The 27,665-nt window shown below is 45.2% G+C and overlaps 1 protein-coding gene across 4 annotated transcripts; it reads right to left on the bottom strand.

The window, feature by feature from the left end:
• On the bottom strand, window positions 1-27,665 carry IL1RL2 (interleukin 1 receptor like 2). Of its 4 annotated transcripts, none has more exons than XM_005212446.5 (11): window positions 27,573-27,665; window positions 26,761-26,829; window positions 25,507-25,738; window positions 21,551-21,746; window positions 18,343-18,502; window positions 15,592-15,666; window positions 13,804-13,933; window positions 12,763-12,899; window positions 8,695-8,838; window positions 4,450-4,611; window positions 1-1,962 (listed from the first exon to the last, which is right to left on the bottom strand). In XM_005212446.5, exons 1-11 carry the CDS (start codon window positions 27,658-27,660, stop codon window positions 1,508-1,510), a joined length of 1,848 nt encoding a protein of 615 aa, XP_005212503.3. In that variant the 5' UTR covers window positions 27,661-27,665; the 3' UTR covers window positions 1-1,507. The 4 variants fall into 4 exon arrangements, with proteins under 4 accessions (XP_005212503.3, XP_010808130.1, XP_024854482.1 ...); XM_010809828.4 differs by having other exon boundaries at window positions 27,535-27,619; XM_024998714.2 differs by lacking the exon at window positions 15,592-15,666.

The following is a 27,665-nucleotide window of genomic DNA, read 5'->3' as shown; positions in this document are numbered from 1 at the left end:
TTATAAGCAACAGAAATTTATTTCTCAGTGTTCCAGAGGCTGGGAGCCTGAGATCAGGGTGCCAGCATGGCCGGGTCGGGGGGGGTCGCCTTTCCAGCTGGCAGATTTCTTATTATATTCTCATGTGGCAGAAAGGGCAAGGGTCTGGGGTCTCTTTTATAAGAACACTGATTCTATCCACCAAGGCTCCTCCCTCAGGACCCAGTCACCTCTCAAAGGCCCCACCTCCTAAAAGTATGATGCCAGGAATTGCTGTTTTTCATTCGCTCAGTCATGTCTGAGTCTTTGTAAGACCGTGGACTACAGCACGCCCAGGATTCCCTGTCCTTCATTATCTCCTAGAGCTTGCTTAAACTCCTGTCCATTGAGTTGGTGATGCCATCCAACCAGGTCATCTTCTGTTGCCCCCTTCTCCTCCTGCCCTCAATCTTTCCCAGCATCAGGATCTTTTCCAATGAGTCAGCTCTTTGAGTCAGGTGGCCAAAGTACTGGAGCTTCAGCTTCAGCATCAGTCCTTCCAATAAATATTCAGGGTTGGTTTCCTTTAGGATTGACTGGTTTGATCTCCTTGCAGTCCAAGGGACTCTCAAGAGTCTTCTCCAACACCGCAGCTCAGGTGTTAGCATTCAAATATATGACTTTAGGGGATAGGAACTCTCCGAGCACAGCAGCCACCTTTGCAAGCTGCTGTTGTCAACCACAGTATAAGAGCTCGACTGTATCTGAGCTCCTCCATGTCGGGGTTTGAAAGTACTGATAAGACTTTATAGTCAATTTTAATGTCGACGATCCTTCTGAGCTATTCAGTCATGAACTGGCCTGTGAAGAAGGCACGCTGGCTGGATGACTTTGTCTGCTCAGAATAGAACTCCATCATCTTGGTGTGGTGACGTGTCTACCACGGGTGGCTCAGAATTCTGGCTGCCGGAGGCCAACTGGAAAAATAAGGACCCTATGACTTGTTTTGGTTGGACAGGCAAAGCAGGAGGCCCACCAGCAGCAGGAATTCATGGGCAACCAGAGTTGGTCCCCGCAGGTCTAGGTGACTTCCAAGTTGCTTCCAGTGTCAAGTGTTTATTTGCAGTGTCACAAGTGTTTATTTGCACAAGAGGCGTGAGAGGGGCTGAGGATGGGGCCCTGGCAGGCTGGTCAGGTGTGCCCTCTGCCAGCCCTCCCCAAGCCCACAGGGTCCCCCCATGGATCTGACCACCTAGGCTCCTGTCTCCAGCCCCATGGGGGTCACACCACCTGCCAAACCTCCTGACAGCTGAACCATGACTCAAACCCTCCAAGGCTCCTGCCCAGGGGCTCAAAGGCTAATCCTCCATGTGCACAAGTCTTCATGAATGTTCAGAGCCAGTCAGTTAATGAGGGCTTCTCGAGAGGTGCTTCTTCCCCTAAAGAAGTAGCTCTGAGCAAAGGCAGCAGATAAACCCAGGTCTTTCCATAGGACACAACAAGAAACAGTGAGCTTCAAGCAAACAGCCCAGATGCAAGGCTTCCTTGTCTAACTGTGCACAACCCTTGGGATGATATTCTTTCCATCAGGGGAGATGAACCCTGCGTGGGCCTCCCACTTGCTGGCTGTGAGGTCAAAGGGCGTATGCTTCAGCAGCTGCACAGGAGGAGAAGGTGGCCACCTCTTGGGAGGCATGCGATATCTCACTTTTTTCCAGAACTCGGTCTTCGCGCACTGGGACTGTTCTGTGAAGTCTCCACTCCACTGGACGGCCCCGTGCTTCTGTTTGATATACTGAATGGACTCCGGCAAGGCCGTGTAGTCCTTGACCTTCCCCAGTTCAATCAGAATGACCTTTATCCCGTCCTGGATGAGAGCACTGTAGACCGCAATTTGTTCTTCTGACAGGTTCTTTGATAGGTCAAGGCTCAGCTCGTCGGGATCGATAACGATGATCAATCTTCTGCACAGCCTAATATTTTCATCGATGACATTGACCACAGCTGGAAATTAAGAAAGAAGATGTAAAACAGCTCACAATGAAAACAGCCCCACAGGGACTTCCCTGGTGGTCCTGTGATTAAGAATCTGCTTTGCAATGCAGGGGACACGGGTTCAATGCCTGGTCGGGGAACTAAGACCCCAAATGCCTGGAGCAACTAGGTCTTTGAGCCACAGCTTGAGAGTCCATGCGCTTTAACAGAAGATCCCACATGACCAAAGGCAGCCAAATCAATAAATTTTTAAAATAATAATAAAATAATAAATGAAAAAAAAAAGCCACTGGTTATGAACTACTCAGAACAAGGATCTTATCATGTCTAACCTTTTTTTTTTTTTTAAGGTTTCTAACTTTTTTACTTCCCCAAAACTGCATTCCTATGGGAAGTACAGGGCTTCTAGAATTTTCTCCACCTGAATAAATAAATTTTTAGTAAAGCATTTTCTTTATTGACTAAGATCCATAATATCTAGAATCCACTGTCTGAATTAACTATTCTGGTGAAAAGTCTATTATTGTCTGTTTTATAGTAAACCACTGGGATCTTTAAATTTTTATTGATTAATGCAAAACTTATTAAGCTCATAGTATATAATTTACTTGCATATGTATAAATATTCAGTATTTGTTATAATTTCCATTTTTATCATGTCTAACTTTGTATATCGAAACTTAGCTAAAGGTCTGGTATGTATTCGAGGATAAATGCTTTTCTTTTTTTAAATAACAGACTTTTAAAGGATAGGACACATGTACTCAGCTCAAATGTACTAATCTCATTTGTGTTTCCCGCTTGTGCTTCATGGCTATTTAAATGACCAGGACTTACAGGACTAACTTGAAACCAAATAACATATTCTGCTGACTTGGGGAAGGGAAATTAACTTGGGGTCTTTTAGAAATAAAGACCAAGTTTTATATCACCCTTATCCTTAGGATATAAGAACAGACTGTAACCTCCCCAAGAGCATGTCCTTCTTCTCTTTGGTTTATTTTAATATTTCTAGTGCCTACAACATTGCCTGGCACACAGCAGGGGCTCAATAAATGTTTGTTGAAGAAGTGAATGAATGCAGCGTTACTGAAACACGAGCTCTTCTGCATGTTTGTAACAAGCCCTGGATCACACTTTCATTTCTTCCTGGAGAAGGATTTCATAACTTGAAAAGACGTGATAAGCTATGGATAGGAGCAGCCTACAAAACCAAGGTACTTAGAAACCTTTTATTTATTTATTTAAATTTTATTGTATATTTTTGGCTGGGCTAGGTCTTTGTTGCTGCAGGGGTTTTTCTCTGGTTGCAGCAAGCGGGGGCTATTGTCTAGTTGCGGGGCATGGGCTTCTCATTTCGGGAGCTGCTCTTATTGTGGAGTACAGGCAGTAGGCACAGGCTCAGTGGTTGTGACACATGGGCACAGCTGCTCGGTGGCATGCGGGATCTTCCCAGACCAGGGATCAAACTATCTCCTACATCGGCAGGTGGATTCTTTTACCACTGAGCCAACAGGGAAGCCCTATTCATTTTTTATCAAATTATTTCTTTATTCGGCTGTGCCAGGTCTTGGTTGCGGCACATCGGATATTTGATATTTGTTCTCACATGCAGGACTTTTAGTTGAGACAAACTATTTGATCCTAAAGGAAATCAACCCTGGATATCCACTGAAAAGACTGTTGCTGAAGCTGAAGCTCCAATACTCTGGCCGCCTGATGCGAAGAAAAGACCCTGATGCTGGGAAAGATTGAAGGTGAAAGGAGAAAGGGCCAGCAGAGGATGAGATGGTTAGATAGCATCACCGATTTGACCGACATGAATTTGAGCAAACTCCGAAAGAGAGTGGAGGACAGAGGAGCCTGGCATGATGCAGCCCATGGAGTCACAGAGTTAAACACAACTTATTGACTGAATGACAACAACAAGGGGAGGATTGGAGGTGATTGAAGCTCATAAAAACCAGCTTTAAACATGTATTAATTTACATATGCAAACCAACAGAAAATACTCAGTGATTAGTTTCAAGGATTCCACAGCTAAGGACCAGTTGTCTGTTTTGGGTCTCTTGGTCAATGCTAGGTATCTGATTGACTGAATTGTCATACAAATGCGTCAACCATATCCGTACCCAGCCAGGAATCACAGTTATCCTGTCAGAGGAATGAACCTAAAGAAAGAAGAGAGATTGATCCTAACCTCCTCAGCTTGGGGGCTCTGGGCAGAGGAGGTGAAGGGCTCCCTGTGGTTCCATGCGGAAGGCAATCATACTTCCCGCCATTTGTGAAGTACAGGAAGAGAGAGATCCCTTTCCATTTTCTTTTTCTTTTTTTTCAATTGAGTCTCAGCATGAGGGATCCTAGTTCCTGGACCAGGAACAGAACCCATGCCCCCTTGCAGTGGAAGTGAGGAATTCTAACCCCTGGACCACCAGGGAATTCTTGTTCCTTTTCATTTTCTTCATTTCTTATTTTTATACCTCACTGAAAACATACCTTGTCCAGGAAACTCATCCCTGCCAAATATGAATAACTTGTATCCACACTGCCTCTCCAGCACCTCCGGAAGAATTTTCAACACCAGCGTGTCCACATCATGACTCTGGCTTTCTCTCTGAGGCTTGGGATATAAAACATAAGCATCGTAGAGCTTCCCATCTGAAAAGGAAACGGGGCAAGCTCGTGAAATTATTCCTACCAAACTGTGTGTGTGTGAGTTGCTCGGTCATGTCCAGCTCTTTGCGATCCCATGGACTATAGCCCACCAGCCTCCTCTGTCCATGGACTTCTCCAGGCAAGAATACTGGAGTGGGTTGCCATTTCCTCCTCCAGGGGATCTTCCTGACCCAGGGATAAAACCCCTGTCTCCTGCATCGGCAGGCAGGTTCTTTACCACTGAGCCACCTGAGACACCTCCCTAATGCAAGCAGCTTCTCAAAGACATAAAATATTGATAGATGACTAATGAGAACCTACTGAATGGCACAGGGAACTCTACTCAATGCTCTGTGGTGACCTCAACAGGAAGGAAGTCCAAAAATCTCCTTGCAGGAGGCCCTTTTGTCCTGTCACTCAGCAAAGCTATATTTCAATTTAATCTTTACATCAGGTGCCTCCATCCTTAACTCATCTCTGTCTGAAGCACACCTTTCAAATATTTTCATCACATAATACCTTGCCTAACCTGTTGACTCCTTTCTTAGATTAAAGAAGCTAAAATGAAGAATAAGTAATTCGAGATGACCAGATCTCTTCCCCAGCTTCCCCTTCAGTCAGCTCACAAGCTGACCGTGTGAACAAGAGAGCTTCTAAAGAAAGACCCCAAGGAGTCAAGGAGCCTGCCTGCAGTGGGAGATGGCAACCAGCCTGGCCCGCATCTTGATGATTAACTAAAATTACTTCTCCTTTTCCCTTTAAAAACGTTCATGGCCAAGCAGAATCTTAGGAAGTAGTTCTGGGACATTAGTCCACCCTCTCCCAGGTTGCCGGCCTCCTGAATAAAGTAGCCTTTCATTTTCCAACCAATCCCAGTCTCTCAAATAGTGGCTTTTGAGAGGCGAGCAGTTGGAGCTGAGTTTGGTAACATGTATGCCACTAGGGCTCCTCTGGTGGCTGAGACAGTAAAGAATTTGTCCGCAGTGTGGGAGACCCGGGTTCAATCCCTGCATTGGGAAGATCCCTTGAAGAAGGGAATGGCAACCCACTCCATTATTCTTGCCTGGAGAATTCCAAGGACAGAGGAGCCTGGAGGGCTACAGTCCATGGGGTCGCAAAGAGTCAGACATGACTGAGCAATTAACAACAACACAATAACATGCTACCAGTCACAAGTCCAGAGTGTTACCTTTGCTTCTGACTACCCAGCTATAAACTGGAGATTCCCATGAGCCCCGCCTTGGGTTCAATTATTTTGCTAGAATCACTCACAGACTCAGAGAAACATGCTACTATTAATAACTACATCACTGATTTATTATAAAAGGATTTTTAAAGGATATGAATCAAAAGGCAGATGAGAAGATGCACAGGGCAAAGGATGGGCAAGGATGCAGAGGCTCAATGCCCTCTCCAGGGCCCTATTCTCCCTAGACTCTACCTGGTCACCAGCCCAGAAGCTCTCCAAACCCTGTCCTTTAGGGCTTGTATGGAGGCTTTGTTACATAGACTCGTTTGATGAAATTAGGAAAAGGAAGCTTCACAAAGTTCATCCCTGAGTCATTATGGGCAACTGGGTCAGACTGTATTTTCCAAAAATAGCTCCAGAAGTATTTCCAGTCCCGCAGGCTCTTTTCAAACTTCGTCACACCCATAAAGAGCAGGATTCAGTTTCCCCTCCCTTTGCATTGGGTAAGACTCTGCAGCAGCCTTGATGCATGACCGTGGTAGAACCGACACTAGAAATCCAAGGTCTGAGTCATTTTAAAAACTATGTGGGTGAGAGGGGAGGGCTTCCCTGGTGGTCCAGTGGTTAAGAATCTGCCTGCCGATGCAGGGGACATGGGTTCAATCCCTGGTCCAGGAATACTCCATGTGCTGCGGGGCACCTACACCTGTGTGCCCGTGGGCCACAACTACTGTGCCCGTGCTCCTCAACAAGAGAAGCCACCACAGTGAGACGCCTGTGCACTTCAGTGCCCACTCCAGTATCTTGCTGGGAAAATCCCACGGTCACCAGAGGAGCCTGGTGGGCTAGAGTCCATGGGGTCGCAGGGTATCGGACACAACTGAAGCGACGGACCAGGCACACATAAAATATTGATCGATAACCAATGAGAACCTACTGTACAGCACAGGGCCCTCTACTCAGTGCTCTGTGGAGACGGACCCTAAATGGGAAGGAAATCCAAAAAAGCGGGGATGTATGTACACATATAGCTGATTCACTTTGCTGTACAGCAGAAACTAACACAACATCGTTAAGCAACTATACGCCAAAAAAAAAAAAATTTTTTTAACAAACAATACATAGAACTTATGGACTTTAGCCAAGACCGCCCAGGACTACTTAATCAAACTGTGAATTAGACACACCTCACTATGAATCACTCCTGCAGCTTGACTTATCTTGTTGGAATAAACTTATCAGGAGAAGGACGCACTTTCTCTTCTTCATTGGTATTTGCTGCCGTTGACTCCGCATGTTCCCAAATAACCAGAGAATGTCCTCACAGGGCACAAAGCTGGGAACAGCATCTGGGTTCCCCTCAAGAGTCTCATCACTCACTGACTGTTGAAGTCACACTCAGAGGGGAATCAGCGACTGAGCTGGAGGAAATGTAGCTATAAAGGACGCATGCACTTTGCTGACTTAAAGAAGAGAACCTCTGGCTGACTGTCTGTTCCCGTCTCAAGTCCTCAGCCCACTGGCTCCGATCATGGTCAGCAGCCCGGTCTGAGCAGAGGGCGGGGCTCCCTGAGTCGCTTGTCTGTCCAGCTTCCGCCCTCGGGATGAGATGCCATACAATTCCTTTTCCTCTTCCTGCTCCATCTGACTCACCCGCGGCAGCTTCACCGTGGGCTCTGCACTCACGCTGCCTGGAATCCCAGTGAGTCAGAGAGACGGAGCTCTGGGGACACCCCAACAGGCCCCTGTCCATCAACGCATGAAGCAGCTCTGTGTCAGGAAAGACAAACAGCTTTGCTGCCCTGAAGCCTCTTCTCAAACAGATGCAGGAGGATCACGGGCAGAGACGGGCTGACATGGAACAGGCTCTCCAGGGACCACAGCCCAGCTCAGCCCAGACCACTGCCCACAGAACTAAAAGAGTTTCAGGGCACACATAGGGAACAGACTTGTGCACAGAGCCAAGGAAGGAGAGGGTGGGATGAACATGGAAACATATACTTACCATGTGTAAAACAGATAGCCAGTGGAAAACTGCTGTGTGACAGAGGAGGCTCAGCCCAGTGCCCTGTGACAACCTTGAGGGGCGGGATGGAGTAAGGGGTGGGCGGGAGGTTCCAGAGGGAGGGGATATATGTCTGCCTATGGCTGATTCATGCTAATGTATGGCAGAAAACAACACAATACTGTAAAGCAATTAACCTCCAATGAAAAATAAATTTTTAAAAAAATCTTAAGAAAAAAGAGCTTCAGGTTGCACTGGTCACACACAGCCAATTTCCACAAGTTAATTTTGCTATCAAGAAAGAATTCATTGTTTCCCAGGTTGCTCAATGGCTGCTGATTTTGAATTCTGAAATTTCATTTAAACTCCAAGTTAGGACACCTATGCTTTATCAAACCTGTGCACAAGCATGTGTTTTTTCCTATGCAAAGGAAGGCACTTCGTGTGAATATTGCCCTTCTGTGCAACAAGGATTCCTAACGCGTGCCTGGACTCCCCACTCCCCTGAGTTCCCATCAGCATTGCAAGTCTGGGGACCTGAAAGTGATGCCTCCGAAGATCTCCGTGCAGAAAGCTGCTCAGACAGACCTCTCCCAGCCGTGTATGCCTTTTTCTATCCAATTAAGAGAGATTAAAGCAGATTTAATGATGATGAAGCTGAAGCTCCAATACTTTGGCCACCTGATGGCCCTGATGCTGGGAAAGAGTGAAGGCAAAAGGAGAAACAGGCAGTAGAGGATGAGATGGTTGGATGGCATCACCGACTCAATGGACATGAGCTTGAGCAAACTCTGGGAGATAGCGAAGAACAGGAAGCCTGGCGTGCTGCAGTCCATGGGGTTGCAAAGAATCGGACATGACCTGGTGACTGAACAACAGCAAGTACGCTCACCTTCTATGGGCCCTGCAGAATGGAAGGAACTTCGATACCAAAGTACAATGTCGATCTTAAAAATGTTGTAGATACACATGGCAGACACCACTGCACCAGTCAAGATGAGAAGCCCTCCTATCAAGTAAGCTCGAAAATCTGGAACTACAAATGACAGAAAAAATAAAAATAAATAATAGTACTATGAAGAGTCATTTATGCACTTTACTTATATGGATCCCATTACATATGCCAAATAGAAATGCACTAAATGTTAATGAGAATAACACAAAGATTTCTTTACAGTTAAATAATAAGTTTTTGTTGTTGCCGTTTAGTCACTCGTCATGCCTGACTCTCTGTGACCCATGGGCCTGACTGTAGCCCACCAGGCTCCTCTGTCCATGGCATTTCCCAGGCAAGAACACTGGAGTGAGTTGCCATTTCCTCCTCCAGGGGATCTTCCCAAGAGAGGGATCAAGCCCACGTCTCCTGCATTGGCAGGAGGATTCTTTACCACTGAGCCACCTGGGAAGCCCAAAAATCTCTTCACAGTTAAATAATAGGTATGGGGAGTAGATGAACTTGGTCTTGGCCATGAATCTGAGGAAGAAACGTGCTCTTGGGAACTTGGAGAGGGAAACTCTGTAGACACCTAGCTCCGGATGGTAGATGTGATACAGCTCTGACTGCAGAAGACTGCTCACCTGTCAAAGCACACCTGGCCAGGTAACTCCTTACTCATTGCTAGACTCTCCAGAGGTCAGACACCACTTAGCGGCTGAACCACAACAGGTGGGACTAGGGGGAAAGGATCTGCCTGCCAATGCAGGAGACACAAGAGACACGGTTTCGATCCTGGGTGGGGAAAATGCCCTGGAGCAGGAAATGGCAGCCCACTCTAGTAATCTTGCCTGGAGAATTCCATGGATAGAAAAGCCCGGTCATCTATAGTCCGTGAGGCAGCAGAGAGTCAGACAACACTGAGCACGTCTATCTATCTATCTACAGCTGATTAACGTTGTATTAGCTTCAGGTGTACAGCAAAAGGATTCAGTTACACATATACATGTATCTATCCTTCAAATTCTTTTCCCATTTGGGTTGCTACGTAATATTGAGCATATTCTTGATTCTGTTGTATTACTCTTATAATCACCTTCCCAGTGACTCAGAATTGAGTCCCATCGAGGGGCTTCCCAGGTGGCGCTAGTGGTAAAGAACTCGCCTGCAATGCAGGAGACATAAGAGATGCGGGTTCGATCCCTGGGTCAGGAAGATCCCCTGTAGAAGGAAACGGCAACCCACTCCAGTATTCTTGCCTGGAGAATCCCACGGACAGAGGAGCCTGGTCAGCTACAGTCCATGGTGTAGCACAGAGTCAGACATGACTGAAGTGACTTAGCATGCATGCACACGCCCCATCATAGACAAAGAACCACCAGTTGCCACCCCTGGAAGCCATCCCCATGGCTGCACAAGACTGGCCAAGAGCCAAACTCCAGCCTCATCTGCCCTGTTCGCCAGCAGCAGCCAGGGAGGCACCTGTCTGCAAGACACTAGCTCAGGAAGGGCGTTTACACCTGGTTGTGTTTTGTGAGCACCTTGCTGAGCAATTAAGGCAAAAAGCAGTGGGCAGATGTCCAAGGAGCAGAACCAGTTTCTCTGGAACTCCAAGTCCCTGAGAACATGCTTCTACATATCTGAGAAGAGGAACAGCCCACAGCTTTCTGCCTTACCATGGCCCGAAGTTGTGCTGCCAAAGAAGGAGGCTCCAGGAGGGAGAGAATCAGAAAAGAGGAACCAGGACAGGGGAAGAGAAATTCTGTCCATTCTTAGAATCCACCTCACGTCTACCACTTCCTTCATCCTCCCTGGTCCTCTGGTCCCCACTGGAAAGTGTGTGTGTGGGTAGGGAATGGGGCGGGAGCAGCAGGGAGGGGAGCTTACTAAAGAGCCAATCACAAGCTGCCCCAGGCCACACCATGTTGCAAACATTTTGCAAAGAAATCCTTATGCACACTTGTATGTCTTCAAATCCATGGCACAATAAAGCACGATAAATAAAAACACCTTCTGTACCCTAAAATCAATCCACTGATGAAGTCCCAGCCCTGCCAAGTGGAGCTGCTCTGCACTCTGGTGCCGTTGCTCCTGACCTCTTGTCTGAGCCTCTAGCTCCTAACTATTCAATGGATTCTCCTCCTCCTCCCTCCCACCACCCCCGATTTCTTCACCCTTTACCAGCTCTTGGACCAACTGTACCACCTGTCTTTTTAGGAACACTGCGTCTGGGGACCTTCACTGTACACGTCAGGGATATTGGCATTATAAAGAGATCATGCCCACAATGTTTATGAGATTCAAAAAGCCCCTGGTAAAGTAGACAGGAGTGATGGCCTGATATTCTTAGGTTGATCATTCACTGCATTCAGGAGTGTCAATTCCCTCTGCTCTATAAATAAGCTAAAAGACGATGACATTCAAAACAGGAAACTAACGAATACGTTCAAAGGGAGTATTGGCTTTGAAACTGAAATAAGTGGGAATCTCTCTGTTGAGACATCAGGTATCCAAGTGAAAACTCTATTTAAAGTGGGATTTCTCATTTGGGTCCACATGGCCACCACCAGCCTTAAGCTGAGATGGTAAGCCAAGAACAAGCGATTAAAAGAAATTTATAGAAGGGCACACCCAATCCAAACAACTCTCTAGAGATCCTGATAAACGAAATCAGATTCACACCTATAGGTGTCTTCAAGAAAAATCAGGAAGTCTAACGGAGAAGCTGTCATCTTACCTCTGGTTTCAAGTAAACCAAGATGAGGCTTGAATTTAAGTTCCTAAGAATTTAGGGAAAACAAAACAGAGAGCACTGGTCCAGAAATACATTGCATGTGAGATATGAAATAAGCGTTAACAGGAACAGTGATGAATTCAGTGAGTGTAGGTTTCTTAACTAACCTAAAACAAAGTGGACAAAGGACCCTTTCCTTCTCCTGTATGATTAAGCAGGTGTTCACCGCCAGCACCATTCATTTGCTTTGAGCCTCAGAATCCTTCTGAACACAGTGCTTCCACGTGGTCAGTATCTCTAAGTCAGTATTGACATGGAAATCTCACTGCTCATCTTCAGTCTAGTTGAGGCAGATTTCAGTCATAGCCATTTCAGGTCTTGTGCGAGCTCCAAGGTTTCCCACAGTCAGATTTCCCTCTTTCCTCTGGGCTGGACACTGAGATACTCTGTCCAGCAAATCTACTCCTGATGATGAACCACAGAGAACTGCTTCTACATGAGTACTGCTGGCAAATCAAAGCCTTCTCTCTTGTGTGAAGAGATGCGAAAACTAAAGAGTTGATATTAATAGAATTATTTTTTTAAAAAGCTGTCTTGGGAAACCACAGGCAAGTCTCCTACAAGGTACTTCAAACCCTTCCTCTGACTTTTCTCCAGATGATTTCACCCTTCACTTTCTACTCTCTGGTTCCACTGCCTCCATTAGACAATGAGCACACTCTGCACAGTGCTAAGTTCACTATCTGCATACACACACGAGGCAAAGTCCAGGCTCCAGGCAGCTAATGATGTTAGCAATTCACCCCTGCTGATGACACGAGAGAAGAGAAGGGTCCCTCCTGCTCGGATACCTGAATTTAGCCTCTATCGATAATTTTACACAGCTACATGACAAAAATATACATTGGCATTTTATAGCACATGGCCTCTAATAAACAACCGAAAAGCTGAAAATCACAAGCACGTGATTATAAAAGTTGAGCAAATCAGGTGTCATAAAGGAATACCTCTGCTTCCTGGAGTGCTGATGCATAAAATCTCAATGTATGTTCAGAAGGAGCTTTCCAAGGACACTGCAGTGAAAAAACAGCCAAGGACACTGCAGTGAAAAAACAGCCTGACCCCAAGAGCATATTCAGACGGGGTATCAGCTTTTAATTAGATTTCATATTGAGTTTCCTTACTCCAAACCACTCTGCGGGCTCGCAGCAAGCATTTAATGCTCTTTCCTGTGTGTTTCCTTGCCATCATCTGGAACTCTCTGAGCAGTGCCCACCCCAGAAGGACATTACCTGGGAGCGTTAGTATAAAGTAAGCAGCAGACACTCCAGCATGGCACACGAAAGGGTGACCATAATCTTCCATTTTCACTTCTAAGAAGGTTATGTTCACTGTGTAAAAAATATGTTCTGGAAAAATAGTGTAGTTTCTGTAAAAGAAAAGAGCCCATCATTAATACGTACATGAGCTGTCTTTACCCACCAGATTTTTATGAACTTTTGTCTGGAGAGTAAAGTTCTTTCTTGGAGTAACTTGGAACCATTATTTTACCCTGAGAATACCCCGCTGGCTCAATGAGGCAATGGATTATGTAGCTCCAAATGTAATGTACATTTTCTTTCAGAAAGTGACACAAAAGTGCCCTCCTTCTCATTCGAGACACCGTCCTCAGCCCTAAGGGGTCCTCCCCTGTTCTTCCCCACCCATTCTAACTTATTTACACTGCAACACCCAACACACGTCTGTCCTTTGACTTCATTCGCCTTCTTTTCTACCACTTGGCTTAAACCATCATCAGTTGGGTTTGTACCACTCCATGAGCTAATGATCATGCACCATCTCCCCCAAGAATCCCCATGTCACTGTCCACTTCACTGCTTAAGTCTTGAAGGCCCATGGCTCATGATATAACCAAGTAGGAATGAATGAGACTGATTATAAGGCCTAGCTGAGGCTGCTTGAAGCCATGTTTGATTGTTTTGCCTCCTTTCTCTAAGACGTAAGCAGGACTGGTAGCATGAGCATCTTATTTAAAAACCATTTTTACTACCGATTGATTGGCAGCCCTGCGGGACGTGAGGGATCTTAGTTCCCTGACCAGGGATGGAACCTGTGCTCCTTTCGGTGGAAGCTTGGAGTCTTAACCACTGGAGCACCAGCAAAGTCTCTGAGCATCTTCTCTGACCCAGATGCTTGGCTTTCTGAAACATAGCACCAAAAGGAATGAGGGAGAGGCTGTGAGAGTCACCTAACAAGCAGTACCAGCACCAATGTCATTTAGATGGGGAAATTCTTGCTAGGTTTTAGAGAAGCCAGGAAAGCAGGACACCCACTCAATCCCTTCCTGAATGCGCTTGGATTCCCCGTAGTAGTCGTCCACCAGGGTGTTGTTGACCCTCCAGCAGCGTGGGTTTGTGTTGTCCCACGAGTCTGTTATGTTGCAGTTGACGATGAGCATGGAGCCTGTACAATCAAATTCAGAAACACTTAGTGAGATCCCAGCCAAGGTGACCTGCTTCACAAAGGCACCTTGCTGCTGAACCTTGAATAGCTTTCAATGACCAAAAATATCCTCCCTGAGGTCAACATCCATCTGCTTTGTTCTCTCCCTGGACAGAGATGAGGAGGACACGAGACTGTGCGGGATGTGTACTGCACGCAGACAAGAATAAGCGGCCAAACATCACCAGGCTGGGGCCAGTGTTTGTCACATCAGGGGCACAGATACTACTTCTCCTCTTAGCAAAGAACGTTACAATTTAAAAAGTATTTCACACATGTTTTGGTCTTCATCTCTAAAACACTCCTACAGAGCAGAAAAGGAGTGGTGCCATTATCCCCATCTTACAGATGAGAACATTGAGGTCCAGGTAGATCAAGTGACTTGCTCAAAGTCACACATTAGAGGAAGGAGCAAGATATGAACTCTGGTTTTCTAATTCCAAATCCAGTCAGATTAAGCACATTCCGTTTCATTTCTAATTTTAAAAGATTTTTATTTTTAAATAATGAATTCCTAGTTCAAGTTTTCTAAATGACTTTTCAGTATCTATGCAGTAAGTGTATCATTTTTTTTTCTCCTTAAGCTCATTTATGCAAAAGATGAATTATCTAATATTAAACAAGTTTGCATTGCTCCATGTAACCCCAGTTTTGCCCTTTATGTACATTGTTAAAATAAATTTGCTAGCAATGTGCTTTACATTTTTCATCTGTATTTATGAATGATTTGGTCTGAAATTTTCCTTTGTAATAATGTCCTTGTTAGGTTTGGGTGTCAAGGTTTTCCTGACCTTATGAAATGACATAAGGATTATTTCCTCTTTTTCTTCTCTCTTAAACAATTTGTTGAAAATTGGTGTTAATTCTTTATTAAGTGTTTTTTAGAATTCACCAGGAAAGCTAAATAAACCCAGATTTCTGTTTGTGGGAAGATTTTAAATTAATTTATATGACTATTTTGCTCTGCCAAGGCTTATCTTTTCTCTCTTAATTATCCAAGCACAATGACTAGAATTTTCAAAGACAGGAGAGGGGAACAAAGTTAACTGAGAGTTAATAACAGCTATACTTACCTTGTCTAGGTGTTTATGAAATCCACAAGAGTATTCACATGGTGAGTGATTTGTAAACAAATATCCTAATTGTTATTATTATTATTATTGAACTTTCCTTGAAAATTCAAGAGGACGAAAGAACCCTCCTTAAAACATGTGAGTCCAGAGACTTTTAAGCAGGTGGGCTTCCCTGGTGACTCACATGGTAAAGAATCTGCCTGCAGTGCAAGAGACCTCAGTTTGATTCCTGGGTCGGGAAGATCCCCTGGAGAAGGGAATGGCAAACCACTGCAGTATTCTTGCCTGGAGGATCCCATGGACAGAGGAGCCTGGTGGGCTATAGTCCATGCGGCCACAAGGAGTCGGATATGACTGAGAGCACGCACACATCTGATTTCCTATTTTGCTTTATAAGCTTTCTCATCTCTGTCTTTAATGTTTGAGTTTCTCTGCATTTGAGAGATTCAGTTTGCTGGAGCTTCCTCTCCCTTTTTTATTCTGCCTCATACCTGCCCCAAGCCTTCGGCCCTTAGCAACTTCAGAGGCTCCGATAAGTTTACTCACCAAGTTTTACTTCAATTGAATTGTTTTTTGGATAAATGATCTTAGGGATTCTTCCTCCATTCCCTACTTTTTCTGCTAAAAAAATCATAACACATGAGATTGTGTTAGAAACATACTCAACTACTTGAATGCAATCATACCATAAAACATGGCACTGAGCAGACCTTCAATAAACATTGGTCAAGAAAAAACAAAACTCATGGTGCGACCAAATATCACTCCATAAATGCATATTTTTCAACCAGGTTATCATTGAATTGCTAAGGGGAAAATCTGAATGCTGGGCTACCAAGAGAAGTCATGTCACTGTTATATATATGACATAAATATAAACAGATGAGATCGTGTGATAAATTCTCACTGCCTGGTCATCCAATATACTTCCAATATACTGCTTAGTGGCAATAAGTGAAGCTCTGACCTGAGTCCTAGACAGAAATAGTAACCCTAATGGTCTATCGCCAGTTCCATTCTTCCATCCTCCGACTCTGCCCTTCTGTATTCTTCACGCCGTTCCTCCCCTGTGTCCTTCACCTTTTGCATCCCTCTCCCTCACGTTATAACCATCTTCCCTGTGTTGACTCTCCAACCCTTTGACTTTCTCCATGTCTTCCCTTCTCCATTTGTCTACCAATATTTAGCAACTGGGCATCCCAGGTGGCTCAGCGCTAAAGAATTCACCTGCTGAGGCAGGAGACAAGGGTTCGATCCCAGGTCCAGGAAAATCGCACATGCCACGGAGCAACTAAGGCTGTGCGCCACAACTGCTGAGCCTGTGCTGTAGCAGCTGTAACTGCCAAAGCCTGCACACCCCAGAGCCTGTGCGCCACAAGAGAAGCCACTGCAATAAGCCTGCACACCACACCTAGAGAGTAGTCCCACTCCCCACAACTGGAGAAAAGCCCATGCAGCAACGAAGCCCCAGCACAGCCAAAATGAAATAAGTGAAAAAATTACCCATCTCATTCGTGAATCATCTGATTTATCTCGGCCTCTTTCCCGCTCAGACTTCAGGGCTCCATCAGAGCAGCGGTCACAGCTCTTCTCATCATCATGATCTCCCTGCCCGGCACAGGACCTGACCTTGATGAGCACCCAGTAAAGGGTCCATACGTGACTGCCTGAAGAACAGTCCCCTACCGCTTGCAGCCAAGTGCAGATGATCACACCCAGAAGATGCTATGGCAGCTTTCTAAGTGGTCCCTAGATCTCAAGACCCTCTTCAACTCCTCCTCGAACCATCTCGGAACTGATCTCATCCATCGCGAGTGCAGCCTTGGGGCTCTGCATTTGCATGCATTCAAGGACTCCTCAGTGGCAACTTGGTAAAGCCAGTGTATAATCGGCCCCCTTGACCTTGCCCCTCTAACTCCATGACCTCAACTCCCATCACTGCTTAGCTCACACTTCTATATGCCCTAGCAAGATTACTCTTAAAGCCAACATGAACTATGATGGTACACATTTCTATGCATTGTCTGAGGCTCTTATCTCTGCCTTTCCTCCCCCTTCTTTACTTCTGTAAATCCTGCTCATCCTTCAAACTTCAGATGAGAAGACGCTTCCTCTTGGAAGCCTTCCAAGACCATTTATTTATTTGCCACCCATGCATCTGCTTTTGATTTTTTCCTGCTCCCCCAGACCCTGTCTATAACTCTCTCTTTGCCACATAATGTTAAGACAACCCATTTATATCTCTAGCTCCACTACAACTGGGCTGGTAGCTCCTCAGTAGAAGAAAGAATTTAAAAATTTTTCTTATCATCACATTTTAACAAGTTTTGGCACATAACAGATTACAAGTAAACGTTTATTGCAAAGATGTGACATATAGATGATTGGACTCAACGATTCCTTAAGGTATTCTTCATTTTGCCTTTGAAACTTCACCCTATAAAGAACTCCCAATGTAATACTAAAGCATAAGAGTAGTCAATCATTCAGTTCATTGATAGATTTGTGTGTAGTCTAAGTCAGGCTCTGGAGTACGTGTTGGGAATTCAGTGCTCAATAAGACAATGATGGTGCCTTGTTCTGGGGAGACATATTGTTGCTGTTGTTGAGTTGCTGTCATGTCCCACTCTTTGAGATCCCATGGACTGCAGCATACCAGGCTTCCCTGTCTGTCACTCTCTCTCTGAGTTTGCTCAAACTCATGTTCATTGAGTTGGTGATCCAACCATCTGATCCTCTGCTGCCCTCTTCTCCTCTTGCCTTCAATCTTTCTCAGCAACAGGGTCTTTTCTAATGAGTTGGTTCTTCGCATTAGGTGGCCAAACTATTGGAGTTTCAGCTTCAACATCAGTGCTTCCAGTGAATATTTAGGGTTAATTTCCTTAAGGACTGACTGACTGGTTTGATCTTGTTGTCCAAGAGATTCTCAAGAGTCTTCTCCAGCACCACAGCTCAAAAGCATCAAATCTCTGGCGCTCTACCCTCTTTAGGGTCCAACTCTCACCTTTGTTGAATATCTGTACTTTTTCAGGCACCCCATGAGCCTCTCTATAGACACAATCTCATTTAATTTTCACGCATAAGCCAGGAGTTTTGAGTCTTCTATTTTTTCAGATGAGAAAATTAAACTGCTCATGCCCTTTCACCCCACTATTCCTAACTTCTGATCCTAATAAAGACATATTTGAGAGCCTGTTAATCCTCAGGAAAATCAGGATGGGGAAACTCTTCTGCCCAAAACCACTCATCTCGAGCAAACCCAAGAGTAGTCAAGGTGAAGGGTAAGTGCATACTTACTGACAGTCACAGAGATGCTATTGAAAACAGTGTGCTGTTTCTCTGCGTGTGTGAGGCTGGCTTCACATTCATAGTTCCCTCTGTCCTCCACCGAGACATTCTTCACTAAAAGCTTTTTTCCCCGAGAAATAAACCGTTCTCCTTCTATCTCTATACAGTCCTTAAAAAAAAAAAAAAAACACTTTTTTTCAATTCAAAGAGTATCTTAGGGTATCAGTTACATTCCTAATTAGCACCAGTCCATGAACCATGGGGAAACAAGAAATCTATGTGATCTCTAGACCTTAGGTAATTTATAAGCTAATTGAAGACATATATATTTATATAGTGAAGCAGCTCAGTCGTGTTTGACTCTCTGCGACCCCATGGACTGTACAGCCTACCAGATTTCTTCTCCAAGGGATCTTCCTGACCCAGGGATTGAACCTGGGTCTCCTGTCTTGCAGGCAGACAGATATTTTATTGTCTGAGCCACCAGAGAAGCATATATTTATATAAGATATATATTTTATAAAATACATATATATTATCACCTGGAGAAGGGAATGGCAACCCACTCCAGTATTCTTGCCTGAAAAATTCCATGGACAGAGGAGCCTGGTGTTACAGTTCATGAGGTCACAAAGAGTCAGTCATGAATGAGCACTCCAGTACGTATGTATGTGTATATATATATATATATATATATATATATATATATATTTATATAAAACATATATCCCCAGAAAATTTGACAAAGAGTATTCTACAGGCTAGAGTGATGTTATAAATATGAGTTGAGAGAAGAGAAGCCTGCATAGACAGGAAGTAAGACTTCATGGGGAAGGATTACACCTGCTCCATAAAGGAGCTTGGTAGGAGGATGTGATCAAGCAAGAATGTCTTCCACCCACCAGAGCCCAAGTCCCCCAGTGCACCACCATCCAATGGCACCAGGTAAGGCTGCAAGCCCAGGTGAGTAAGGAATGCCCCCTCATTCCATCCGTTCTACCTCACACACTGTCTTGATGATCCCCACTTCCTAACTCAATTTCTCAAATAGCCTAAAGATCAACGTGGCACCATACTCAAGTCCTTCTGATTGATTCACCAAGTGAGGACTTGACTGAAAAAGTGGGCATCAACAAATGAATGGATAAAGGAGATCTGAGGTACATATCTGCAACTATCTACCTATATTTCAATATTACTCAGTCATAAAAAGAATGAAATAATGCCATCTGAAGCAACATGGATTGACCTAGAGGTTATCATACTGAAGAAGTAAGTCAGGCAGAGAAAGACAAGTATCATATGATATGACATATATGGAATCTAAAACAGGATACAACTACTTATTTACAAAAACAGACTCAAGATATATGATTGTCAAAGGAAGGGATGGCGGAATAAATTAGGAGTTTGGGACTAGCAGATATAAACTACCATATATAAAACAAACAACAAGGACCTACTATACAGCATTGGGAACTAGAGTCAATATTTTGTAAGAAACCATAGTGGAAAAGAAAAAATAAAATAAAAGGCAGGGAAAAGGACATTCATTGCCACATTCCTGTGAGAGAAGAAAACAGAAACAAACTCAATGAATGTGAAATATATAACAGAGACGATCAACAAAGGCGAAGACTGGTTCTTTGAAAGGAGTAACAGAACTGACAAATCTCTTACGAGACTGAATAAGAGAGAGTGTGTGTGTATGTGTGAGACAGACAGAGATACAGAGAAACACATTGTAGTAGGGAGTAAAGGTAAACCTTACTATAGGAGACATTAAAAGCAGAGCATTGAAATTGTTTAGTAATTTCACGCCAGAGCATCTGTAACATTTAATGAAAAGAACAACTTCCTAGAAAACAAAATCTTACCAAAACCCATTCAAGATAAGCAAGAAATTTGTATAATCCTATGACCATTAAATAAATGGAGTCAGTAGATGGAAACATTCTCACAAAGAGAACTTCTGACCCAGACGGCTGTACTGGCAAAGGGCTAACAGGCAGAGCCAGAGGAAAACTAGCTCAAATGTTAAATACTATGCTAGACGGTGCTCCTGCTTGCCCAGGATTATGCCTTATACATTATTATCTGCTGATACGGTCAAGAAAGGAGAAAGTCTGAAGGTAAAAACACAACGTGTAGAAGGGTGAGCATATGATGCCCCATTTCCATAAAAAAGGAAGGACTAGGACACATGGTGACCTTCTCCAAAAGGATTTAAGCCAGCATGCTGAGCCTCCCAGGACGGCTGCTACCAGTATGCTTGTATGGAATTACACAAGGATGATGCAAAGCCTGCAACGAACTAATGATAGCAGCCAATGGGCCCAGGAAATATGGATCAGAACTGAGAAGGAGACTTTCCAGGGCATGCCTTCCGATACTTTGTGATTCTTGAATCCTGCGCGTGGACTGTGCATGCAGAGAAACCACTATCCATTCAGTGAAACTACTTAATTAATCTTAATGAAAAAGAATAATGAAACATAGTCTGAAAAGCAAAAATAACTGGGGCAGGAGTGGATACAAATAAGCAATTACAAAGCTCTAATAACTATAAATTAAAAATAAGTAATTTGCAGGGTTAAATTATCAATTGCAATTAGGTCACAAATCTCTCTCTTTAGCAATTTTGCTTTAAAAGGTACAACGAAGTGTTCCTGTGGTGGGAAGACCTGGGTTCGATCCCTGGGTTGGGAAGACCTGGAGGAGGGCACAGCAATCCACTCCAGTATTCTTTCTTGGAGAATCCCCATGGACAGAGGAGCCTGGTGGCTACAGTCTATGGGGTCAACAAGAGTCAGACACGACTTAGCGACTAAGTACAGTACAACACAGGGCTTCCCTGGTGGCTCAGTGGTAAAGAATCCGCCTGCCAAGGCAGGAGACATGGGTTCAATCCCTGGTCTGGGAAGACCCCGCATGCCACAGAGCAACTAAGCTAGAGCACCCCAACTACTGAGCCCATACACCCCAGAGTCCATGCTCTTTAACAAGAGAAGCCACCGCAATGAGAAGCCTGAGGACCACACTGAGAGTGTATCCCCTGTAGCCACAACCAGAGAAAAGCCCACACAGCGGCAAAGACCCAGTACAGCCAACGAATAAAGTTATTTTAAAAAAAAGGAAACTTTAAAAAAAACAACAAAAAAACCCGAGGTTTTAAAGAGCAGGAAGGAAAATATCATTAGAATTTTTTTTTTTTTACCTTATACCACTTTACTGAATCCAAATAAAAATTGTTCGGGAAGTTGAGGTGACATATAAGGATGTCATCTCTTCCGACCTGCAGGATCTGCTTGTACTCATGAGACACATTCAGTTGACTGTTTTCGGAAGCACCACACCAATATTGTTCAAATACAGTGAGGTTGACTTGCATTCTGGGACAGATGTCTGTATCACTGTAAGAAAACAACAGGTTGTAACTTCAGGAACTCAAACAGTCACAGAACCAAATGATTCCGTCCATCTCCAAAAATTTCCTGATCCTCTTCCAGGCACTGTGCGCAACCCTTTACCTCAACAAGACAACATACATCTCACAAGTCATTCATTACAGAAGGAAAAAAAAGCATTTGGCTTGTGGAAACGTGGGAGGACATCTTATCCAAATAATCAAAATGAACATCCCCAAGAACAAGCATGTGAACAAGAGGCACCTCTGAGTGTGCTGTCTGAAAAGAATGCAAACCACTTCCATAGCGTTCCAGCCAAGGAGGCTCAGCCTGAACCGCCTGAGGAAGAAATATCTGGCAAACCCAAATTAAGAGATAGAATATAAAATAATTGCCTATACTCCTTAAGAATGTCAACGTCACACACTTTCTCTCTCTCTCTCTCACACACACACACACACACACAACAAGCTGAAGATCTGTTCCAATGAAAAGAGATTAAAAATAAACAAGTCCATTCTATTCATCTGAGTCTCTATTCCACAAATAGATTCATCAGTACCATTTTTCTAGATTCCATGCTGCTGCTGCTGCTGCTGCTAAGTCGCTTCAGTCATGTCTGACTCTGTGCGACCCCATAGACGGCAGCCCACCAGGCTCCCCCATCCTTGGGATTCTCCAGGCAAGAACACTGGAGTGGGTTGTCATTTCCTTCTCCAATGCAAGAAAGCAAAAAGTGAAAGTGAAGTCGCTCAGTCATGTCCGACTCTTTGTGACCCCATGGACCGCAGCCCACCAGGCTCCTCCATCCATGGGATTTTCCAGGCAAGAGTACTGGAGTGGGGTGCCATTGCCTTCTCCGCTAGATTCCATATGTATTAATATACAATATTCATTTTTCTTTTTCTGACTTCACTTCTGGACATAGCAGGGGAGAGGGTGAGATGAATTGAAAGAGTAACACTGACATATTCACACTACATGTGTGAAATAGACAGCTAGCACGAAGCAGCTCTATAGCACCAGGAGCTCAGCTCGGGGCTCTGTGATGATCAAGAGGGGTGGGATGTGGGGTTGTGGGAGCGAGGCTCTCCAGCAGGGGACACATGTATACTTACAGCTGATTCACACTGTTGTACAGCAGAAACCAACACAGTGTGTGTGCGTGCTCCATTGCTTCAGTCATGTCTGACTCTTCGTGACCCCACAGACTGTAGCCTGCCAGGCTTCTCTGTCCATGGGACTCTACAGGCAAAAATACTGGAGCGGGTTGCCATGCTCTCCTCTTGGGAAGTTTCCCTTCCCAGGGATCGAACCCGTATCTGCCTGCGCTGTCTCCTGCATTGTGGGTGGATTCTTTACCCACTGAGCCAGCAAGGAAGCCCACCAACACAACACTGTAAACCAATTATCCTCCAATTAAAAAAAAAAAACAAAAAATACAGCTAAATGCAATGCAATGATCCTGAATTGGAACCTCTACAGGAAAAGGAAGAAAAACATTTATAAAAATCATCCTGTAGAAGATAGATAAAACTACTATATGAATCAGGGAGTAGATAAAACTATTGTGTTGATTAAATTTCCTGAATGTGATAACTATCTGGTGATGATGTAAGAGAATATTCTTGTTGAGAGAAAATACATATTGAAATGAGAGAAATACATCAGGGTCCCTGATGTCTCAGAAGGTAAAGAATCTGCCTGTAATGCAGGAGACCAGGATTTGATCCCTGGGTCAGGAAGATCCCCTGGAAAAGGGAATGGCAACTCACTCCAGTATTCTTGCCAGAGGAACCTGATGGGTTGCAGTCCATGGGGTCGCAAAGAGTCAGACACGACTGAGCAAAGAAAACTTGCACTTTTCATATGTATATAACTGAATCACTTTGCTCTACACCTGAAACTAACAGAACACCGTGAATCAATTATCCTCCAACAAAAATAAAGAAAAATAAAGCCCAAGTTAGAGTAGAAAATGAATAAATCCAGACTGGACAACCAGACAGATTCATGTGACATCAGATCTCCAACTCCAGTTAATTAATAACCTAGAGGAAACGGGAAATCAGACCCCATAAGACATGGGCGGCTGGTCTGCAGAGAATGAAATTGTGGGACAGGACTACCAATCACACGGAAATGAGGAATCTGGCAGGAATCAGAGAGGCATGTGGTCATCTGGAAACACAGAAAAGGACCTAGAGACCCTAGGGACCGTGAAAGAGGAAAGATGCAACTGCATTTCTGGGGTACTTCACATGGGATCTGGGGTAATTTTTACTTCAATCCTATCTGACTGGCCTGATTTCCACTTTACAGATAAGAAAGCCAGGCTCGTGGAGGTTAAATAATTCATGCAGGTCATGCCTGTTGGCTGCTGCTGCTGCTGCTAAGTTACTTCAGTCATGTCTGACTCTGTGTGACCCCATAGACGGCAGCCCACCAGGCTCCCCCATCCCTGGGATTCTCCAGGCAAGAACACTGGAGTGGGTTGCCATTTCCTTCTCCAATGCATGAAAGTGAAAAGTGAAAGTGAAATCGCTTAGTCGTGTCTGACCCTCAGTGACCCCATGGACTGCAGCCTACCAGGCTCCTCCATCCATGGGATTTTCCAGGCAAGAGTACTAGAGTGGGGTGCCATTGCCTTCTCTGGCCCGTTGGCAAAGGAGGATAACAAAATGGGACCCTCAGCCAAAATTAGGTCTGCAGAAGTGTTTTAATTAGGACACACACACAAAGCTTATTGGAAAGGTAACCACATACACACTCATTCTAATTTCCAGGTTACCTTGACAATTTGGAAGATGTCTTTGAACTAAATGAGTGTGTGTGTTAGTCGTTCAGTTGTGTCTGACTCTTTGCGACCCCAAGGACTATAGCCTGCCAGGCTCCTCTGTCCATGGGATCCTCCAGGCAAGAATAATGGAGTGGGTTGCCATTCCCTTCTTCAAGGGATCTTCCCAATGCAGGGATCCAGGTCTCCTGCATTGCAAGTGGATGCTTTACTGCCTGTGCCACCACTGAACTGAATAGACGGCCGATTTTGGTGAGGCATATGTTTTCCTGTTCACCGCAGTCCCCGCCAGACTCAATTACCTCCCACCAGACCTGTATCACTCACTCGAGTTACTTCCTAGCACGAGCCTTAGTGTGAGGTCTGGAACACACCTGATGCTTGGACACTGTTAATTCCTACAACAGATTCCTTACAAAAAAACCTTTATTTCAAGAAAGAAGGCAGCAATCATATTAGGATAAATAGGCTTTGTAAGCTGGGCTGACCTTTGGCAGCATTTCAATGAGAAAAGATGCATTTCCTGTTTCAATAGCCGATTTACAAACTTCTGTTTAAAAGCCTATTCACTGAAACCATCTCATAACAATCACAAAAACTATACTCTTCTCATTGAGTTTTCTACATTGATTAAGAGTTTATCAAGAATTTTTCTAAAAGAATTATACCCATATGTATATACACATATATACACAGGGTTTCCCCGATGGCTCAGTGGTAAGGAATCTGTCTGACAATGCAGGACACTTGGGTTCAATCCCTGGAGCAGGAAGATCTCCTGGAGAAGGAGATGGCTACCCAGTGCAGTATTCTTGCCTAGGAAATCCCATGGACAGAGGAGTCTTGTGGGCTACAGCTCATGGAGTGACAAAAGAGTCGTACACAACTTACCAACTACACAACAACAACTGCATATATGCACATACATATATGAGTAAGAGAGAGTTCTCTTTTGAATGAGGAACTTACTTTGTATGACACTGGTAGATCCCAGAGTCCTCCCCTTTCACAGGGAGAAACAAAATCCAATTTTGGTCCTGGTGAATTCTAGACTGTTTGTTTTTGGATATTGGGATTTTGCTAGGATATTTATACCACGTTGCATCTACTTTCCCTGATGTTGGCAGAGAGTAGATGCAATTAAAAGCTGTAGGCTGGTCTACTGATGCCATCTCTTGCAGAGTCAAGTCCTCGCAAGTATCTAGGGAAGGAAAGGGAAAAAATAATCACCACTGAGAGTGCTGGTTGAACAAACACCTCAATTTTCTTGCTGATTTGAAATTTTATTTACAAATTTTCTCAGCGTGAGAGTTTCCTAAAAACAGTCTGCTGATGTGGAAGTATAACCCAAACTCCTTCCACCTGTCCCTAAGAGGGGATTTACTGAGTCCAATCCTCCCCCCATCCCCAAATCATCTTTCCCATTTGGAATGATTTTCTCTTTCCCTACTCTTCCCTTGTGGCTCAGCTGGTAAAGAATCCGCCCGCAATGCGGGAGACCTGGGTTCAATCCCTGGGTTGGGAGGATCCCCTGGAGAAGGGAAAGGCTACCCACTCCAGTATTCTGGCCTGGAGAAGTCATGGACTGTATAGTTCATGGGGTCTCAAAGAGTAGGACACAACAGCAACTTTCACTTTCTTCACACTTTCTTCTATTCTAAGACCCTAATTCCTTCATCCTCCTCCTTCAGAGAAAACATTCCTATTCTGAGCCCCATTTGACCTGTTTTTCTTCAGCACTGCCTTCCAGTTAATTCAATCTGTCCCAAATAAAACCTGTAAGTATTTTGTCCCACAGAGGATTGTTAAACAATTCTCTCACATTAAAGTTCGTTTCTAACACCTTGCTTAGTTTTTCTTAGAAGTAATTTGTTCCATTGCTAGTTTCTTTGCTTTTTACCTTGGTCTAAAACATCCCTTTGACATATAAAACAGAGGCATCATAATCTCTTTGTGCGTTTTAACTCGAGTCTTGACTTGCAACTTTGCCCAACTCCTCCCTGCTTTAAGTCACTTTAAAGCTCAAAGGTGACATTCCGCGCAGGGCATCAGACACTGGGAGCTGAAACCTGCAGTTTCCCCATCCCGCTGGATTCTGCCTGCACCACTAGGGCAAGAGTCACCGCACGCGCGATGCTCCAGGGTTCGAGAGGGGGCTCGCACAGAGCGGCGGGGAGGTCGGGAGGGAGCGCAGCCGCTGAGACCCGAACTAACCGGACGTACCTGCTCTGATAAAGCGCGGAAGAGCGATGGACACGACGCAGAGGAGCAAGGACAGCATTCCCCTATCAGCTGCGAGAAAGAAAGAGGATGGCATGGGAAGGGGCGCAGCGGGCACGGCGCGCGCTCCTCTGGCACAGGGCCTGGGTAGTGAGACCTCTCAATCTCAGAGATCCCAGCCGAGCCACCCACCTTCTCTTCTGCACCCGGAGCCCTCCAACTTTGGCTCCCCCACCCCGTATACCCTGACGTGTCCCCCAAGACTGCTCCCTCCCCGGCCCCGTCCTCGCTCTGAGCGCCCATCTCCAGAATCCGGCATCAGTGGGAGCCTCCACGCCCCGGGAGGCGCCGTGGGGGCCTCGGGGCGGGTCCCTTCTTCCAGGCTGCCCAGTCCTCCCTTGGGGGCTCAGCGACGTCCCCTCTGTCACCCAGCTCTCGGCCCCTGCTCCCCGTGGTGGCGCCCAGGTCCCCACCCGCGCGTCGCGCGAAGACTCCCCTGCGGGCCCTTGACCTCGGGATCCTTCTGGGCCCCGCAGTCTACACGGAAACTCCAAACACCCACTCACTCCGGAGAAGCCAGCTTAGGCCTACTTGGCAAAGGCCGGCAGGAACAAAGGTAGGAAGACGCACGGGCAGTGGACGGGTGCTCCACACCTTCGTCCAGAGACGGAGTTGTCTCCCCCAAGGTCGCCCAGCCAGAAAGGGGCTGCCCGGGAGTCCGGATCGCCGCCCCCCGCCCCAGTCGAGAGCATTTTCGCCACCTCCTTCCCTGAGCACCTTTCCAGTGCCTGGCGCCCCGCCCGCGAGCTGCTCACCGCCGAGTTCAACTGGGTGTGTGCCTGCCCGACTGGATGGGCGCGCAGACTGACAGCCCGGGATTGAGCTCTGTGGTGGCATTTCCATACCAG

This window comes from Bos taurus, chromosome 11 (assembly GCF_002263795.3).
Source record: "Bos taurus isolate L1 Dominette 01449 registration number 42190680 breed Hereford chromosome 11, ARS-UCD2.0, whole genome shotgun sequence".
Classification (NCBI taxonomy): domain Eukaryota; kingdom Metazoa; phylum Chordata; class Mammalia; order Artiodactyla; family Bovidae; genus Bos; species Bos taurus.
The sequence above is the reverse complement of the archived record's forward strand: the minus strand, read 5'-3'. Positions and strand labels throughout refer to the sequence as shown.

Excerpts from the sequence above, each read along its gene's own strand:
- IL1RL2 (XM_005212446.5), bottom strand. The coding sequence starts at position 27,660 with ATGGAAATGCCACCACAGAGCTCAATCCCGGGCTGTCAGTCTGCGCGC. Across the intron at positions 18,503-21,550 it reads ATTCAGTAAAGTGGTATAAG|GACTGTATAGAGATAGAAGG; the intron begins GTAAAAAAAAAA and ends TTTTTTTTTAAG. Across the intron at positions 12,900-13,803 it reads CGCATTCAGGAAGGGATTGA|AAACTACACTATTTTTCCAG; the intron begins GTGGGTGTCCTG and ends TTTCTTTTACAG.